Source organism: Rhinolophus hipposideros (genome assembly GCF_964194185.1).
Source record: "Rhinolophus hipposideros genome assembly, chromosome: 19".
In the NCBI taxonomy this organism is placed as follows: domain Eukaryota; kingdom Metazoa; phylum Chordata; class Mammalia; order Chiroptera; family Rhinolophidae; genus Rhinolophus; species Rhinolophus hipposideros.
Window position 1 is genome coordinate 43,500,134 of NC_138065.1, and position 21,340 is coordinate 43,521,473.

General features: G+C 34.3%; 1 protein-coding gene across 2 annotated transcripts in view; it reads right to left on the minus strand.

The window, feature by feature from the left end:
• Positions 1 to 21,340, minus strand: part of XPR1 (xenotropic and polytropic retrovirus receptor 1) — a 138,378-nt gene that overhangs the window by 40,211 nt on the left and 76,827 nt on the right. For both annotated transcript variants that reach the window (XM_081026994.1, XM_081026995.1), the window contains exons 3-7: positions 21,086 to 21,187; positions 9,965 to 10,188; positions 6,949 to 7,098; positions 6,500 to 6,583; positions 2,463 to 2,544 (exon numbers count right to left, since the gene is read on the minus strand). In XM_081026994.1, the coding sequence (XP_080883120.1) occupies positions 2,463 to 2,544; positions 6,500 to 6,583; positions 6,949 to 7,098; positions 9,965 to 10,188; positions 21,086 to 21,187 (642 nt within the window). The remainder of the gene's footprint in view (positions 1 to 2,462; positions 2,545 to 6,499; positions 6,584 to 6,948; positions 7,099 to 9,964; positions 10,189 to 21,085; positions 21,188 to 21,340) is intronic.

Genomic DNA, 21,340 nt, shown 5'->3' on the forward strand with positions numbered 1-21,340 from the left:
TGTAGACAACAATTACTAGTTAAATTTTAGTAATTAGAAGGAGAACTCTGAAAATACAAATGAAAACACATTGTAACAGGTAAAGTTCATACACTCTCTAAAAACCATTACAACTTGGGTTATAATTTCATAATGTGCAATTAACAATCTTAACTAAAAAGAATGCTTATGAGGAATAATGAGCTCAGTAAAATTACTTCTTAAACATCCGATATATGCCTAGCACTGTGTTAGGAATTTGAAATACAAACATGAAAAATACATAATCTCTGCAATCGAGAATAGTTAAGTGTGACAGTGCTATAAACCTTCCTTGTTCAGGCACTATTATGATTACTGCAAGTCCAAAACAGAAAATAATGGAAATTTATACAGTAACGTCTATTTCTAAGTCATGTAGCTTTGTAGACATCACTGAGCAGAATTTAATCCTTTATTAATGATTCAGTTATTATAAAAGGACACAGACTCCTGAGGTACACCAGGATTATTTGCCCTAGAAGTAAACGTCTTCAAGTGCAAGAACCTTTGAGATGTGTCTGTCTTTTTGTTGTATGTGTGTGTTTGTGTGTGTGGGTTTTATTATTAATTTCAGGTGTACAAAACAATGTAATAGATGTTTACACCCCTCACAAAGTGATAACCCTGTGTGTGTTTTTTTGTATATCATTTAATTTCATCTTGGTCCTTCTCTTCCATCCATTCAAACTTCCGCCAATATTTCTGAATCCCTACTATGTCCCAGGCAGTGTTCTAGGTGCTGGAAATACAATGGTGAACAGAAGAGACAAAAGCCCAGGCATCAAGGTACTTACACTACAGTGCGAAAAAGGATAGCAAGAACATAAATATGAAATATTGTGTCATGTAATTACAAGTGCTCTGAAGGAAACTAATGTCGGCTAATGGGATAGAACAGGTTATTTTAGGGTCGGGTGATCAGGAAAGGCCCTGTTGAGGAGGTGGCATTTGAACAGAGACTACATGAGGTGAGGGAGTAAGCTACGTAGACTTCTTGTGGAAGAGTCTTTTTAGGAAATTGCAAGTGCTCCTAGATGGGAATGAGCTTGGGGGTGGTTCAAGGAATAGGAACAACACAAGTGCGGGTGGAAATAGAGTGAAAGTGACTGAAACTAGGTGTGGGGAGGATGACAGGATGTAAAATCAGAAAGGTCCACAGGGGCGAGATTCTGTAGGGTCTTTCAAGTCATAGTAAGAAGTTTCAATTATATTGTAAGAGAAGCCATTAACGGATTTTGAAGAGGAGAGTGACATGATCTAACTCATATTTTTAAAAAAAAGACCTTAGTGGCTTTAGGAGGCAAGAGTGATGGTTGCTTAGACAAGGATGGCACTGGTGGAGGTGGTCAGATTCAGGATGTACTTTGAAGACAGAGCAACAGGATATGCTGATGGACTGAAGATGAGGTATGAGGGGACAGAGGCTAAAGGTTTTTGGCCTGAGAAACTGATGAAAGGTAATGCCACATGGAAGAGAAAGTGTACGAGTATATAAGGGTTTATAAAGGTCCATGTAAGTTTGAGATGTCTGTCAGACACCCAAGTAGCCAATTACATAGCATTCAGAGAAGAGAGCGTATATATAACTACTTGGGAGTCATTAACAGATAGATGGTATTTATAGCCATATATTTGAATAAGATTGCCTAGGTAGAAGATAAATGTAGACAGAGGAAGAGATCTGAAGATTGAGCCCAGTGGTAATCCCCCAAATTCAGATGTCACAAAGAAAAAAATAGCCAGCAAAGGAGAGTGGGAAAGAACTGCCGGTCAAGTATAATAGAAAAACCAGCACAGTGTGGTTTCCCAAAAACAACTGAAGAAAGAGTTTCAAGGAGTCATCCACAATGTCAAATGCAGCTGAGAGGGTATTTGAAATTCTGTTGGGAGGTTTAGTAAGATTATGCTTCCCTTGATGTTATGTCATTTCTTCATGTTGGAAGTGCACCTGTTTCTAGCAATTCCTCCTACCTCTTTCTAATTTTTAACTTCTATAGAATAGGAAATTATATAACCAAGCTTCTTAAAATCATATGAAAATTGTAAATAGGTTCTGGAAAGGATGTGAGTCTCCAAAAAAGCAGGTGAATAAGCTTTAGTACATGAATTTTGTAACCCTATTTACTATTATCTGTGATCTAGGGAGCTGAGGTTCTTGAACACTGAAAAAGTCTGAAGAAATTATACATAAACACTGGAAAATAATGGAGAATAAGAGGTCATCAACTAGCAGTGTTTTAAAGAAAAATATATACACAAAGGGGGAAAAAAACCCCGAACAAATGACTTCCACTCATTTACTTATAATAACAAAAAACTTAGCCTTAACAGATTTCCCTTTCAGTAGCTTTGGCAGTTTGGGAGGTAGTAGCTTTGGTAAGACAGAATATAGCATAGACATATTAGTAACAAAAATTTCATTCAAAATTTAAACTACTTACCGGCAAGTATAAGGGTAACATTCAGTACAATGAATATGCCACAAAATAGGCCAACTCTAAAAGTAGTCCATGCTGGTGCAGGCTGTGGAAAGAAAAACAGCATTTTGAGTATGGGGCAAAATACAAATACGTTTAGTATATGCTATAACAAAATTCTACCATGTCTGAGCCTCAAAGTTCTACAATGAAAACAAAAATATTTTATGATCTGAATTTTTATAAATCTGACCCAAAGAATCATCTTTTCTTCATTCTATAATACTAGAATACAGTAGCTAATTGTTCGAATTTTGCTACAGAAATCTGAGTCACTAAATAAACAAGATGACAATCTTAGGTATCAAATTACATACGTGTATATACTGATTTTCTTATAGGACAGATTTAAGTGCAATTTCATTTTTACAGTGTACACATCTTTAAATGTTGTAAGTCAGTATTACTCAATTGGAGTTCACATATTTGGTACAATCAGTAATAAAGACAACAGTAAAAATAAGAACACTTACTTTTTGATAGTACTTACACTATTATACTGGGATAATTCAAAGTGAATTTTTAAAGATATACTAGATTCTCAGAGACTGGCATATCACAGTATGTCCAGGGTGTGCAGATTCAAAAATATTTTTCTCTATTATAATGTAATTTTATATTTAGAAAATGACAAAAAGAAATCTGTTTTCTAAAATAAATAAAGAAAATATTTGATGTTTTAAATGTAAAGGGATGAGAAACACGGAGAGAATTAATCTTAGGGATTTAAATATTTGCTATGAATACTGTAAAAACTTTTGTTGTTGTTAGAGGTGATGTTACATTTAAGATACTTTAAATGTTTTCTTTAAAACCTTAAAACAAAAACAATCATTCAGACGCCCTCTGATTTCTTCTTTGTCAAAACAGGTATCTATAGAATTGTTAGTTTAGTACTTGAAAGCATGCAAAAGGAAGACAGTCATTTGTTTTTTTCAAAAAATTTTTTCTTTAGTTTTCAAAATCGGGTGATTTATCATACATACAAAAGAATATATCTATATATCTATATCCATATCTACATCTATATCATCTGTATCTATATCTCTACAAATAAAATGTATTTGGACTGTTAGGAACTGAATCATAACATATACCTAAACTTACTATCACCAATCTTTAGAAACAGAACGTTTCTATTACCTTTGAAGTTCCTATCTCTTCCAGATCCAAAAACCTACCAGATATGACCATTTCCATGTTTCCTTTACCACCTCTACATGCCTTCTTACACACCTCAATTTTTCAAAATTAATTTTCTTATTTTAACTGCTTTATAGAAATATAATTCACGTACTATAAATTGCACATATTTAAAGCATACAATTTGTATATTTCTTCTCTGGATGCTTTTAAGATTTTTATGTTTTATCTTAAAGCAGATTGACTATAATATATCTATTTTTAAAAAAACTGCTTTATTGACTAAACTGACACACAATAAGCTGCATATATTTAAAGTGTACATGTTGATGTTCTGATACATGCAAACACCTATGAAACTATCATCATAATCAAGAAAAAAAACATATCTATCACCTCCAAGAGATTCCTCATACCCCTCTATCATCCTTTTCCTCTTATCACACCCTACCCACTCCCAGGCAATCACTGATCTGCTTTCTGTCAATATATATTAGTTTGCATTTTCCAGAATCTTAGGTATACAGAATCATATAGTAGGTACACTGGTATGTACTCTCTGTTGGCCTGGCTTCTTTCTCTCAGCATAATTACTTTGAGATTCATCTATATTGTTCCATATATTAATGTTTACTCCCTTTTTATTGCTGAATAGTATTCCATTGTATGGATATACCATAACTGTTTATCCATTTACCTATTCATTGATAGACATTTGGCTTGTTTCCAGTTTTAGGCTATTATTACACAACTAAAGCTGTTACAAACATTTGGGCACACGTCTTTACATGAACACATGCTTGCATTTGTCATGGGTAAAATATCTAAGAGTATAATGGTTGGATCATATGGTAGGTAAAAGATTTAACTTTTTAAGAAACTGCCAAACTGTTTTCCAATGTGGTTATATCATTTTACAAGCAGCATGAGATATAAGAGTTCTTGTTCCTTCAACATTTAGTATGCCAATCTTTTAAATTTTAGTCATTCTAATAGGTATTAGCTCAATATAGTTTTAATTTACATTTGCTATGACTAATGATATTGAACATCATCTGTTCACATGCTTATGTACCACCCATACATCTTCAATTAAGTATCTGTTCAACCCCATTTTTCAGCGGGGTTGTCTGTTTTCTTATCATTGAGTACTGGAGTTCTTTATACATTCTGGATACAAGTATTTCATCAGATATGTTTTGTAAATATTTTCTCCTAGTCTGTTGCTTTTCTTTTCATTCTCTTAAGATTGTCTTTTGAAGAAGTTTTTAATTTTGATGAAGTGTCATTTCTAAGAAATCTTTATGTAACCCAAAGTCATCTGTACTTTCTCCCATGTCTTCTTCAAAAATTTATAGTTTTAGGTTTTCATTTAGGTCTACGGTACACTTAAAATTAATTTTTGTATATAGTGTGAAGAATGTATGGAAGTTCTTTTTTTTTCATATGTAAGCCAATTGCTCCAGCATCATTTGTTGAAAAAGACTATCCTTTCTCCACTGAATTTCTCCACTGAACGGTCTTTGCATCTTTATTGAAAAGTAGTTATCCATATACTTACCGGTCTATTTATAGATGCTACTCTGTCCCATTAACCTATTTGCCTATCCTGACACTAATACCACAACTGTCTCGATTACTGTAGCTTTAATAGTAAGTTTGATATCAGGTAGTGTTAATCCTTCAACTTAGTGGTTCCAAAGCTGTTTTGGCTATTCTTGATCTTTTGTATTTCCACATTTTAAAATCTGCTTACCAATTATTAAAAAAAAAAGTCCTGTTGAGATTCTGAGTTGGATAGTGCTGTATCTACAGATCAATTTAGAAAGAAATATCTTTAAAATAATGGGTTTTCTAACCCATGAACTTGGTATATCACTCACCTATTTTTCTTTAATTTCTCTGAGCAATGTTTTGTAGCTTTCAATGTAGAGATCTTGCTCATCTTTTGTCATACTTATCCCTAAATATTTCATATTTTCATTATGAATAGCATTATTTTAAAATTTTTCATTTCCAACTGTTCTTGATGGTATATAGAAATACAATTGATTTTTATATATTGATCTTGTATTCTACAACTTTGCTAAATTCATTTATTAGTTCTAGTAGCTAGTCTATAGATTCCTTGGATATTCGACATAGGTTATCATGTCATCTACAAAAAACCCCACCAGTTTAACTTCTTTCTTTCTAATTTGAATACCTCTTACTTCTTCTTTTTTTTTTTTTTTACCTTACTGCATTGGCTATAATCTCCAGTACAATGCTGAATGTTAAGGAGACAGCATTCAGTGTTTCACCATTAAGAACGATATTAGTTGTAGGTGTTTGTAAAGACCTTTTATTAGGATAAGAAAGCTCTTTCTGTTTTGGATTTCTATGCCACTGTGGTTAGAGAACATTATTTTCTATAATTTAAATCTTTTGAACTTTATTGAGACTTGTTTTACACAACAGAAGGTATCACTTAATTTTTTTTGTATGTGTAACTAACGTATAGATATCAGTTAATAAATGCTTTTTTAGTAGCCCAGCACATCTGAACCCCCTCCTCATCAAATATATATCTCCTCTTAATCATTTAGTGAGACCAAGAAGTTAGCATGTCAGTAACAATAAACAAGAGAAGGAGTACAGGATAAGACAGAGAAAGGTGGGAAGACATTACAATTCATTATGCAATGAGACTTGGCACCTAATTTTTTAAAACAAAAGTAACAATACTAATAACATAAACTTTGACTGAAACATTTTTTTAAAGTATTGAAATCAGTATATTTTACCAGCTAAACAAATTGTGTTCATTATTAAATTGGCAAAATCAACCCACCAAATAACTGGAAACAAATACTAACCTGAGCAGCTCCCAAAGGGGGAACACGTAAACGTTTCATAGCTTTTTGTCTGTCACCATCTTCAAGTTCATTGGTCACTACAGCCTAGAAAGACATATTATTAAATGTTGACAAAGGTTATACTAAACTTGAGAATTGCATAAATAATTCTGAATCATTTATACAAAGGAAAAGACTGTATTAAAATTGTTAATACTCAATATATACCGATAACAAAAAATGAATACAAGTCATGTGTACACATTTTTTTGGCACCCCAGGCATATATGGTATTCTGATAACCTCTTGGTAAATGAGTATTGATAAAGCAAAAGAAAAAAAATCATGAGTTAAGAATGTATATATTCAATGCTAGCAACTAATAAAGAAGGACAGAAATAAGGAATTATTTCATTAAAAATTAGATATGTAAATTATTGGAAAATATGTAGTATGTGAGATTACTGTACCTCAGTTTCAGAGATGAGCTGGTTGATTTTCTTGCATGTGTAAAATGGGGCCACTTCTACATGAGCCACTCGCCAATCTGCTCCACGAGATGTTTCCAGGATCTTGTCATGCTTTTTAAGGATTTTTCGAAACCCTGTAAAATTCAAATTCTATGGAAAGAAATGAGAAACACTATTATAATTTCTAATACCATAAAGATGAAAAATAACAAGCAGTATGAGTAGACAGAGCTGAATGAAGTTCTGAGTACTGAGTGAAATGGCAATGATTTCATAAAGCAATTTACTAAAAGGATAAGACTCTTCTTTCTTATTTATTCATTTCAAGGTAGTAAGCAATCAGTAGTAGAAAGAAACCTTAACCAAGAATCCTATTATTTCTATTTCAAAAAAATTAGCAGAAGTCCTAAACTGAAAACATTTTTATTTCCATTTTCCTATGTATAATTATTCTCAAAATAGCTAATTTACATTATTTTGATTCTTTGATCAAAAGAGTATTTTCAGAAAACATTTTGGATTTATCATGCACGAACACATTTATAAGTTCTCTGCTTTTTGAAGGAGTAGTGTAGCTACGTATTTCCCCCCTACTACTATGCAATACTATGCATGAACCGGCATGGAAAACGAAAGATCATCTATTTCTAACTTTCATTTTGCTTCCATCCATTCTCAGTTTGGGGACGGGAGTGCAAAGAGTCAGTAGAAAAGAAGTAGTGATCACACTTACAGGGTTTTGCTGATAATGGATAGGAGCTAGCACTTTTCCTCCATTTCTACAATATCAAAATCCTACTTTTGTACACTTTCAAATTCTATTGTTGTTTTATCAATGTGCAAAAAAAAGCAAGAGGGGCGGCCGGGTGGCTCGCTCAGTTGGTTGCAGAGTGAGCTCTAAGTAACAGGGTTGCCGGTTCAATTCCCTCCATGTGATGGTGGGCTGCGCCCCCTGCAACTAAAGATTGAAAACGGTGACTGGACTAGGAGCTGAGCTGCGCCCTCCACAACTAGACTGAAGGACAACAACTTGGAGCTGATAGACCCTGGAGAAACACACTGTCCCCAATATTCCCCAATAAAATTTATTTAAAAAAAAAAAAAGCAAGAAACTGTGGATTTGCAAGGTTCTTTAAACCAAAGATCTCCCAAATTTGCTGATCACATATCCCCATTAGTAAAAAAATTGAGCACTCACTCCAAATTAGGCTTTCACTGCTTGCTGGTTTGTTTACTTCCCCCCCCCCATACTTTAATGAATCATTTTAAACTCTCTTTGGGGTACATATACCATGACTTAGAGACTGCTTTCAAACAATTTTCCCTTCTCCTTATTCTCAAAGTAAATGTATTCATACAGAACAGATAGCTTCAAAGAACAGAGGATAGATCAAAACTTTTATAACTAATAATCATTTTTGTTTTCCCAAGGAGCTTTTTATAATGACCCAAACCAAAGCTTCTGGGAAAGTTAATGAAATAAAATTTAACAAGGATATTTGCCTGTAACACACAAGCATAATTAATAAAATATGAAATGTTAGTTTTATAGCATTAAAAGAAAGAAGAAATATATTTTTGTTTTTTAAAAATAAATTATAAAGCCTACTGATAAATTTCAAAGGAAAGAAATTTTCCTTTATATATATTTTTTTCCCCCTGAAATTAACATTTTTATTAAATCAAGTTATAAAAATGTTCACTGTAGAAAAGTCAACAAGGGTTTTAACAAAACCAAAATATACCTTTTATAAAATATATGTATATATTAGCGGCAAACTACTTCTGAGATTTTTTTATGTTCTTTTAGTTTATTTTAAAGAAAGCATAAACAATGCATGTTAGTATGGAATGTCAACTAATCTATCTTTCATTTCTGTGATTGGGCCTTCTAGTACAAGTATTTTATGATTCTCATTAATGAATGCTAAGAACAAACCCAGTTTGACTAAAAAGTAGTGAAACAGTGGCTGGTAGAATGTGTCTCACTACTTCTTAGTCACGCAATATCTTTGAAAACAAATGAGCACTGTATAAATAGTAATTGGGTGTATATAAACTCAATTTTTAAGGTATAACAGCAGCCAACTAAAGCACTTAACATTTGACTGTAACTTTTTAAAAATCTGGTGACATACAAAATTTTAATCAATCAGAAAAATACTTCAATCCCATATTGCTTATCAATTTTTAAAAATCTTAATAAAAATTCTGTATACAACCTACAAACTGCATGCAAAAGTGCATGTATATACACACTTTTAGCTTTGACTGAAATGTCTCAACTGAGATGAAGCCAAACTTCTCATTAAAGTACATATGTAGAATATGCAACTGAATTACCAACTGAAAGTGTCTAATAAAAGTTTCATCTTAGCTAATCAGAAATACTGACTATTGAAACTTCTGAGGCCAAAGAGCTATAATTCAGCTTCATATAATTTAGGCTTACAAATTAGTCAGCCAAATAAACAAGATTCGAAATTACAAACTGCCCACAGAAGAAATAAATTTTTCTCTTGATATTTCCTTCTGATAGCAAAAAAGGGAAATATTTACATTGCACTTTGACTTTTTAAACAGTTAAAATTATTAAAGAAATCTCACTAGTCTTCAAAAATACTAACTGGTATATAAATACCATGTTCTTACAGTTGAATTCTTCAGCTAGAATTGTTTTAAAAAATTTCCTTTGGATTGCTTCATTTAGCACTTCAAGTCTCCATTCTGCAACTGATTAACTGGCTCAGATTTGTTAGGATCATATCAATCACATCTTTCAGAACTTGCTACTGTGCGCGATAACATCAATGGGAGAAACTGCACCAAATTTCAAAAGCAACATAAGGAAAAAATTCAAGAATATGTAATTAAAAAGATAAAAGTACAAAGAATAATGACATGCTAAGGACTTCCCTTTTTGGAATGGCTCATTAATACAGCTCAAGGTAATTCCATTTAGTATAATTTCTCAATTATTTAAAGGAGCCATTCTCCAGGGTAAGAATCTAAGTACCTGATAGTTCTGCAGCAGGATAAGACTGAGGTAGAACTCGCTGAAGGCCAGTTTAAGGTCTTTAATATTCCTATGTTGGACACGTTCCTCATGCGACAGGTGGAAGACTGGCTTTCGGCGCTGCCGCAGCGTTGTAACACCCGTGCTTTCTTTCTGAGCATCCAGTGAGGACTGCAGTTCATTCTGAAGAGTAGCAAACCTGCGCTGAGCCTCTGCCAGCTTTTCTATAAGAAATACAACAGAATTGTCAAATCATCAAGATAAAAATGGTGGTGAAAGTTTTCAGTGACTCATCTAAATTTTTACTAATTATTCTAATTTGTTTCCCTAAAATTTCTAAGGAAAAACCGTTAACATGTAACAGAACTGGATATGAAAATGTTTCTGTATAGCACACTTTCATTCTATCCTACACTTCCCTCCCTGTAAAACCTCAAGTGTACCCTTTCTTTTTACAGATGAAGATATTGTATTTAAAAAGCCACTAAGAGTGAAAATGCAAAATGGTACAGCACACAGTAATTTGCAACAGTTTGGCAGTTCTCAAAAGGTTAAACATAGTTACCTTAAGATCCAGCAATTCCACTCCTAGGTATAAACCCAAAAGAACTGAAAAGATGTTCACATAAACTTGCATTCATAATACTCAAAAAGTGGAAACAACCTATATGTCCATTAACTGAATGGATAGGCGAAATACGGCATATATGTACAATGGAATATTATTATTAAGGCATAAAAAAGAATGAAATACTGATTCATGCTATAACATGGATGAATCTTGAAAACATCATGGTAAGTCAAAGAAGCCAGACACAAAATACCATATATTGTATGATCCCATTTATTAAAATGTCCAGAGCAGGTAAATATATAGAGACAGAAAGGAGACCAGTGGTTGCCAAGATCTGCAGGGAAGGAAGAACAGAACAGGACAGGACAGAGATTTGTCCTCTCCGGAACAAATGTATTCTTCACAAGAATGTGCCTTCCCTGCTCATAATGAATGCTCCTGCTAGCACCACTGTTAAGTAGAACATTTTATCCATTTTCGTGATATTCCACACAGCTTTATTTCTGATCAAGGAACTCATTTCACAGCAAAGGCAGTAAAGCAATGGGAATATCCATGAAGTAAAATGGTCTTACCACATACCCAGAAATAGCTGGCCTAATAGAAAAGCTTAGTGAAATGAGTTGGGAGACAAAAATCTGAAAGGATGGGCTTCTGCCTTATAGGACGCAGTATTGAGACCATTATATGGTGCTGTCCCAACCATGGCCAAAACACAGTCTAGGAATCAAGGGGTGGAAGTGTAAGTGGTTCCTCTCACTCTAAACATAATACTCTACTCACATAATTTTTGCTTCCCAATCTGCAACTTGAGCTCACCCTGTTGGTTAGTTCTGAAGGGGAAATGCTTCTTTCAGGGGAATAAAGCAATGGTTCCACTGAATTAAAAGACAAGACTGCACCTGGCCATTCTGGGCTCATCATACCACTGAACCAGTAGGCAAAGAATGTGTTCACTGGTTAAAGTGATTGGTACTGATTGCCAAGGGGACAATGAGTTCTTGATACACAATAGAAGCAAGTAGGATTGTGTCTGCACCCCAGGAGCTCTCTGGAACACATCCTAGTACTTCCATAACCAACAATAAAAGTTAACAAAAAACTACAGCAATCATAAAAAAGACAGAACTATTGAGGGTTCAGATCCTTCAAGAATTAAAGTTTGGGTCATCCCAACCAGTAAAAACCCTAGCCAGCTGGAATTCTAGCTGAGGGCAAAGGAAATATGGGATGGGTAGTGGAAAGAGCAAATCACAGGTATCAACTATGGCCTTTTGATCTTCTTCCTGTCTTTTACATATCTTATATTTTCCTATTTATCTCTTTGTGTTATATTCTGGGTATCTACTTCAACTCTTATAAATTCTCTTGTAGTTTATAAATTCTCTCTTAAGCTCTACCTAATTTAGTTTAATTAAGATATTAATTTCAGTGATATTTTTATTTTTAAAAGTTCTAATTGGCTATTTTAGAAAGGCAATTTTGATAATTTCTTATTCTTTGCTCATAGTTTTGATACTCTTTTATGTCTCTATCCTAATTAAGCATATATTTTGTTTTCTAATAATTTTGCGTATTTTACGCAGCACTTTAGTGTTTTGCAATGAGAGGTTTTCAGGATTTCTTTCTAGTCTTCCATGTTGTAAGAAAAAGCACTATTCACCTATTTTCAGATCTCACACTAAAGTCAAAAGGAAAATAAATCTCAGGGTTATTTTTATACGAGTTAAACATTTCTATTGCAAATATGTTTGTCTTGTTATTGTTATGATCAAACACAGTAGGGACCTTCTTGGTGCTTTCTTGGTTCACGGGGCAACTAGTATCTCAGTAATTTTTTCATGATGCTCCTAGGCCAAAAGATATACCTACCACTTCTGTTTATTAAGTAGTTAGGTTCAAAGAACTTAAGTATTTATGCCTTAATCACTTAATAGCCAATTGAAAAAATATACACAATTAAAGACACATATATCATAAAAGATATGAGGACTTATTAAGTATATAAATTAATCTGCTGATAAAAAAAAATCTCAGGTAATTAGTAAGAGCCCACATCCAGAATATCGTAAGTAATATGATCAATTTTTACTATTAAAGAAGTAACATATGAAATTGCTATTTGTTTAGCTTCCTTAGCCTGAGTTGTCAATACATAAATTTTATAATTATTTACATCTTTCATTACATGATATTTAAAATGTAAGAAGTCCAAAAAATGGAAAGAAAGGATCTGCTACTTCCTACGTGCCAGCAATAAGTCAAGAAACCAATGCCTCTCCATCTGGCAAACCCCTTACTCATTTTACACGGCTCATCTCAAGTACCACTTTCTATGTCAAGTCTTTCTTGCCCAACAATTCTCAGTTACAAAATGAAGTTCCCTCCTTAGGGCCTCAAGGCAACACATACATGCATGGATAGCACCCTGCATGGAATTCTTTGTTTATATGTTTGCTTCATTGACTGAGTTCTCTGAGGGCAATGGCTCTATAATCTTCATTTTTTTTAATGAACAACTTATTTTTTAATAGATTTTTTTCAGGTATACTTTACATACCATACAATTCACCCAGGGCAATGATACAGTTTTCTGTCCACTCCTAGGCATCTACCCGGAGAAATCCAAAACTCCAATTCAAAAATCCGTATGCACTCCTATGTTTATTGCAGCACTTTACACAATAGCCAAGATATGGAAACAACCGAAATGCCCATCGGTAGATGACTGGATTAAGAAGCTGTGGTACATTTATACAATGGAGTATTACGCAGCCATAAAGAAAAAAGAAATCTTATCATTTGCAACAACATGGATGGATCTAGAGAACATTATGTTAAGTGAAATAAGTCAGAAAGAGAAAGACAAGTACCATATGATCTCACTTATATGCGGAATCTAAAGAAAAGAATATGTGTATGAACTAATCAGAAACAGTTTTGGGGACACAAAAAACCGAGAGTTGTTAGATGGGCGGGGGGGAGGGGGTTGGGAATGGGGGGAAGGGTGAAGGGATTGGGGGGTGGCTGGTGACCACAGGATGGCCTCAGGGTTTTTTGAGAATTACTTTGGGGAACTTATTCAATAGTGTTTGGGGATTTTGTTGGGTGTCCGATGGACATGTGCCCTGTTTGGGAGACCACCTCAGGGATGCTGTGGATGCCTGATCATGGCATTGTACACCAGAGGCTGGACATTAATGAATGCCAACTATAATTTTATGTGTATAATGTGATGGCTCGGTGTGAGGTCGGGGTGGTGGTGGATGGGGGTAGGGGGGTTCACGGTGTGAGGGATGTAAACATAAAATAAAATAAAATAAAACTATAAAAAAAATGATACAGTTTTCTGATTTTTAGTATATTTGTAGAGTTGTGCAAACATCACCGCAATCCAATTTTGGAACATTTCCATCACCCCCTACAGTTCTTGTCCTGGCTGTTGGCTGTCAGACCTCACTCTTACCCCCACCCGCAGGTAACCACTGATCTGCTTTCTGTCTCCATAGATTGGCCTTTTCTGGACACTTTATATAAAGGAACCATACAATATATAGTCTTTTGCGTCTGGCTTTAACTTAGCATAATGATTTTGAGGTTCAGAGCACGGATCAGTAGTTTGTTCCTTTCATTGCTGAAGTGTATTTCATTGTGTGGATACACCATATTTTCTTTAAATACTCATCAGTTGATGGACACTTGGATTGTTTAGAGTTTTTTTACTATAAATTTTGCTATTAACATTCATGTGCAACACACAATGGGATTTATAGACGATGTAATACAGAATTGTACACCTGAAATCTATGTAAATTTACTAACAATTGTCACCCCAATAAAATTAATTAAAAAGAAAAACATTCATGTACAAGCTTTTGTGTGGACTACCATCTTCACCATTGTATCATAAAAGCTTGCATATAGCAGGCTCAATTCATGTTTGTTGAGTGAATGAGTGAGTGAATGAATGAATGAATGAATATGTAGGGAAAAGTTCCCCGTAGTAATCCAAGTTCCTATATAGAAATATAGGAGAAATGAAAATTTCAGGGGTAGTTTGCTACTTTCTTTAAACAAGTGATTCTCTTTCTTAAGGGCGAGACTATCTAGAAGAGCATATGGGAGAGACAGAGTCCCTGGGTGGGAGTAGGGAAATATAAAGGACATGTTTATATTTGAAAGCAATCATATGCAATATAGTAATATTCAATATTACTATAGTTATGGAGTGAGAATTTTATACTTATCAAAAGGAGCATAGGTTTAAAAAGGATGAAAAACACTGCTTTTGACAAGAGCCCTAATCTATTTTGTAATGACATCTCAATTTTCAGACCTCCAAAAAACTCAAACATATGGGACAGCACAAAACCTGGAAAAAGGTATATGTGTATATATAAGAACATACTTTGGTCTGTGAATGAAAAATCTACAAATACGCTTATAAGAAATAATATATGGTGATGGAAAGAGACTGACTCTGGGTGACGAACACACAATGTGATATATAAATGATGATGTACAGAATTGTACACCTGAAATCTATATCACTTTGCTAACAGTGGTCACCGTGATAAACTTTAATGGAAAAATAAATAAAATAAAAATGACTATTTCAAAGCAATTTTATAAATATTGATGAAAACACCCTATTTGGCAATAAATTCCAATTTCTACTCATGCCAGGAAATCAAGTGACTGTGAATGAGAACTGATTATTTTAATATATACTTAATGCTATAAGATCTCATATAAAAAATATTTGATAGACATTTCCAATAACCATTCAAGAACTTTCAAAGCACCTATGTGCCCCTTAAAGGGCTAAAATAAGGGTTAACAAGATACTTAGTTTTCACCAGATTTATGTATTTGTTTTACTTTTAGAAAAAGTTATTTCAGAACTACAAGCTATCTTCAGAATAGCAAAGCTGTCATATCGTTATGCAATTGAAGAATAAGTCTTGATAAAGTTAGTGTCCTAGAATACTTTTATTGTTTACTTCTCCTGCAATCTTACCAACATTTATGGACCTCAATGTGAATTCAAAATACAAAGTAACTTTAGAAGAATGTTGATCCATCATAGATGATTCAGGATAGTTAATCTTGTTACATTGCATGCAATTTTTGTTCTGCTTTTATCTGGTATTCTTATTACTGAAATTGTTACACCTCAGCTACTGAAGTCTAAAATCTCCATGTGTGAATAAAACATCCTATTCCTCCAATTTTCTCTCTAATCACCAACTTACTCCTTATTCTCTACAAGTCCAGCCTCCGCAGACTATTTGTTACCCTCCTCACCCCTAAATATGTCATGTACTTTAACGTCACTACGCATCTGGATACTTTTTCCCTTGCCCTGGGACACCACTCTTCAACTCCCCGACCGTTATCCCCAAACACACTCCTCCAATGGCATTTGGCAAATGCCCATGCATTTGCAAAGGTACTTCTTCTGGAGGCTTTTCTTCAATCCCTTTCTTTTCCTCCAAGAAAAGTCAATGCTTCATGTCTGTTCCACAGTACTTTGCAAAACTCTAAAATGCCAGGTATCATGTGGTACACATAAAGTAGATATAACTGGTAAATAAACTCTGATATTTTCTATTCAACTACATTTAAGTCATATTTAAAAAAATTCCTGTGATAACCCCAGGTACTTTACTTTCCTGACCCATTTATTGGGCCTCCACCTATAGTTTAAAAGAGCATTAACTTAGATGATAGTCTGGTTTTTTTGTGAAGATGCCATCCGAGAATTGTGTTACCCTATGACCATGGGCATTCCCCAACCTTTCAGTCTTAGAAAGAAACATAAGAAAAGGGAGGAGGGCAGGACGAGGAAAGAAGAGAAAGAAAATGAAGTTGGTTTTACATGGCTTGTTTTTAATAGAAACTTATCAATCAGCTTTGTTTTTAACAAAATGAAGAAAGATTTATTGTGGATAATATATAAATTTTTTTAAATTTTCATCAGATGTGTTAACAAGAAAGCAAGCCAGACTGATTGCTTTAATTCACCTCCTCCACCCCCATCCCCCCATCTTCTCTAATAGTTCTTAAGTAACTGATTCTGTTGTAATGAGCTCAAAATTCAAGAGTCATGATACAGGAAGAAATGCTGCGCCCATGGGAATTTTAAACAACATTACAGACCAATGATCACCCTACTTAAATATACATCTAATCTATAGTTTAACACACATATAAGCAAAGAGCAAAACCAGCCACTAAGTCAGTTTAAATATGTGGGTACTAGATACATAAAATCACATGTAAAATGAACATTTAGTATTTCCGTGAAAGAGATTCTTATGTTTCATTACACATACTCAGTGGCAATAGTAATATAAAGTGTCTCAATAAGAATAAAGAAAAACAAATATAGCATAACAGGATTATAAGGATAACTGTATAATAGGAATAGTTCTGAGTAATTATTATCTAATTGGTCTTGGATTTATATGAAGCCTGAAAATATTTAACTAAGAAATAAATCTGTTTCTATTTCCATGATTTTCCTACTTATAAATAACACTACTACAATCTCCTTTCTTCCCTTCTTCACTCCCTCCTTTTTGGTATGAAAGGAAAAGCACGTAACATTGCTGTGAGTTCCTAATATAAAAACTGAAGCCAAAAAAATTAGGATAGGCTCAAAACAACTGAAACTGTTTAGAAACAAAGGAAAAAGCTCTTGGCTATTTAAAACACACCAATCAATAAAAAGGGCTTGCCTGTTTTAATTGTGGAAAATTAAAAGCAACAGATATATTCTGGTTCGGTTTTTTTTAATGTAGGCCCATAAAAACACTGCTGAGAAGCTAAACATTTTTTGTTTGTTTGTTTCTTTTTGCAGAATATATTCCAATTTATTGAAGAGCAATTAAGTTGAGCTTTGAAGCTAAGTATTTTGAATGGAGAAAGAAAGCAAACTGGTTCAAGAAAAAAGAAAGATGTTGTAACGTGAAGTGTTTACTATCACCAATGGAAAAAGACATACTTGGTCACCACAAAAATGGTTTCTAACATTACAGACTTCAGGATTGACACCATTTTTAGTGTTGGAAAAGACCTGGGAGACTTTTAGATCAGTGATTAGTAATGTTATCACCAAAAAGGACTACTCCTTTAAAAAATTACTCTCTCCTCCCATGGCTTTCAAATACTAAAAACATTTTATCTACAAATCTAAATAAATCCTCGTATCTTATCAACCAAAAACATGTAATAAAATATAAAGAGCAAGAAAATAACTCACATCAGATTTTCTGAAATATTGACAGTAGCTTCTGACTCCTCACATATGCAACCCTAGCAGGCTGGGAATCCATTTGCTCATTTTACAAGCAAGTATATATAGAACTATAGGAAGGTTAAATGGTAAGCTTCTTCTAAAGAAAGTAATAAGGTTCAAAAATCCAAAATGTAATTGGTAGGTAACAGAACTGCTATGAAAATAAATAGCCACATTTTGGTAGTATTCATTCTGTTTTGTTTGTTTGGCTTTTATAGCATTTGTTTTGGGTATAAAAAGGTTTCAGTCAAGACTATAACTCACTTAGAAAAATGACCATTTTTAGCTGACCATTACATATTTTTGTGAGATGTAAGTGGGTGGAGGTAGGTGTATAAGCTGAACTCACTCCTGTATTAATTACAGTTTTTCATGTGCCCTAGTGTCTGAGTATTGCAATCTACAAGACAATCTGCCAATGAAAAGGTGGCTAAATAAGGAGAAAAACGATACCGTCTAGGACAAGTGCCAAATTCTATTTCTGTCAATCATGTCTTCATATTACCCATCACTTCCTGAACCTGGCAAAAAGTCAGTCTGAAGACTATCAATTTGTACCTACTCTGTGATGACATCAAGAGACATGCCCTAATGTCCCTGCCAACACACGCAGAAAAAGGAAGTCATTAAATCATAGTTAGCCCCCAAGTTTTTAATAGTAGAAAGACTAGAATTATTATTTTACGTATTTATTTTTTTTACAGTGAAGAAATCTTATCTTTATAAGAGAGTGAGGAAGCCACTAAGATACTTCCAGGTATTCTCTTCAGTTACGCTTCTTATCTTCCTTCTTGGACTCCAGGTAATATTCAGCCCCACAGCTATCACAAATGCAGCAAATCCCCATATAATGCACGGACAAAGGAAACACTGTTTGCAAAGCCACCCATGTATCTCCAAGCTTTACTGTGGCCCCATGGATCCCTTAGCCCTCCTGCAGCCAACTTCTCCTGGACAGTTTCTAATAGTGTCCCTTCTATCTCCCACTGTTTATAATCTGGAAGTTCCATCTTACTATGACTATGTTCATGTCCATGTCCATGGGCCACATCTGACAGCAAACTGACCTCTCAGGACATTCAATCTAGAATTAGTGTTGAAAAGTAACCAAGTCTAAGAAATCATTTTTCAAACCAAGGCTTGTAATCCAATACAGGTTCATGAAAGCAATTTGGTGGATCACAAATTAACATTTTAAAATTCAAATAGAAATAATTAAATATAGAAAATAGAATATACAAATAATAGAATACCGTATGACAAGTAGTAAGGATAAGGATTGTTTCATGATAAAAGTTAAGTATATTGCATATACACACATATATAGGTGCATACAAACATAATACACACATATGTATGTGTAACTCAAATATAAAAGGTATGTACCTATTGTTAACAATAGATATGTTTCTTTGTAAACTAAGAAACATTATTTATTCTTTGTGATCTCAATTATCCATTTAGAATTGGGCTCAGAGAACCTTCCTCAAAAAATCACAGTAAAAGAAAATGCGAATAAACTTGACTTCATCTGTTTTTCATTTACGGCCTGAGATCACATCCAATAGCCTTTTCTCAGTCTAAATACTCTTTCTCTTTTAGTCTCCTCTTCCTCATTCTATATTACATGACTGTCTATACTGCTGGTTCCTCTCTATCCTTTTACCTCCTTATTATGGAAATTATCTTTCTCCTAGAATATTGCCATTCCTTCTGTACATTTTCCCCTTGCTGAAAATCTTTCCATTTGCATGTTTTAAATAATATTTCTATTTCATCTCTGCCTTCTAAGCACTTGTGATGTAGTGAGGACACGTACTATGCCACTTCCTTTAATGGCTCTGCCTTTGCATAAACTGTTCCCTCTGCCCAGGAAGAAGTCCAACTATCAGTGCAAGATGAGGAGGGGGACACAGAGTTAAGATATTTGCTTCCTCTTTTGTTTATTTTTTTCTTTGAAGGGAATGACTTGCTAAGGAGACTAAAGCAGTAAAAAGGGAAGTTAATGATGCGTTTATGCAATAATTCTTGGAGGAGATAATTACTGGAGCAAGGTCTCAAGGAACTGACATTCAGTCAGTAGTCGCAGAGATTTTTCCATGGAGTTAAGAGGGATGCCTTTTCTACAAAGACTGGAGGAAAATGACTAAGGGTAAGAAAGTCTATAGGTATTTGGGGAAATAATGGCCTAGATCTGCATAATTATTATACACCCACAGGAGGTGAAGGCCTTTATTTTTATTTGCAGGAGATTAAGGAGCATGATGGGGAAGATAGGTCACAGAATTCAAGAAAATGATATAGGGTTTAGATGAACAATTTGGAGTATGGAAAAGGGCATTGACTAGGACCCACAGGAAGCTTTGAGGCCATGGTTAAGAATATAACAATGAATTTACAGTGGTTCCGATTTGTTCTGCTATGTGACTTTTTTCCAGCTGTCCTAAGCAGCCCAGGGGTAGGCATGAAGGAGGCAAACAGCTAGACGTGTCCACAGATGGAGTTCGCTAGGCAGAAGCATTACAAGGCAATAAGGGCAAAGGGATTAAAAGCACTAGGGACAGAGTAGATAAAATAACTGATAGAGATGTAATTCTGGGAGGGGGCTGACAACTGGAATACAATGAGGGAGTCAAGGAACCTGAGTTGAGCTCTGTGAGATGGAAAAACAGATGTTAAAAGGGCAGGGGAGTAAATACATACAGAATTATTTTTTAAGGAGTAAGACATAAAGAAACACAAGTCCTAATGTTTTCTTCTCAACTCCAATTACATCTTGTAGATGCCACTCTGCAGACCACGCTCCAGAGAGGAGTGTTCTGCAACACAATGGACAGGCATAAAACTGACATTTACTAAAAAGCTGGAACTGTAAATTCAGCTCTGGGAGAAATGATAAAATCAAGTTTCTGACTCTCTCAAGCACTGGACTGGGCTATAGTTGAAGTTCTAGCGAGGTACTGCTTCCCAGTGAGGTCCTGAAATCCTTGCAACTGCAAGAGAACCTAGGCAATGACCACCTAAGACTTATTACTAAACACTGAGGTACCTGATGCCTTCCCACCTCAGCCAAAGAAAATGCCCACGTCAGTGCAGCACAGCCAGGAAAACACGCTCCAATGTTTAAATGATGATCAGAAGTTTAAACAATGACATGGTAGTTTCTCCTCCCTTAGCAGCAGAAATTGTCTCTTATGTGTTGTACCAAAAAAGAAAAAAAAAAAAAAAGAAAAAAATCACTCACCTGAATAAAATGTGTTGATTTTGGCAAGTTCCTTTTCACAGGTTTGGAAAAATTTTTCTTCAAACTTGGCAAAATACCTCTTTACCGTGTCCTCATCAGTAACTGAAAGCAAGGAAAACAGTATTTAAGTTTAATGTCTGAAGGCCAATTAGGAAAACTAGGGAAATAAAATTTAAAGTTAATCCTTTCTTAGTTTTCAAAATAACAACAACATACGTATTTCTTTGGAAAAAATGAACTGTGAACCAAATTCAA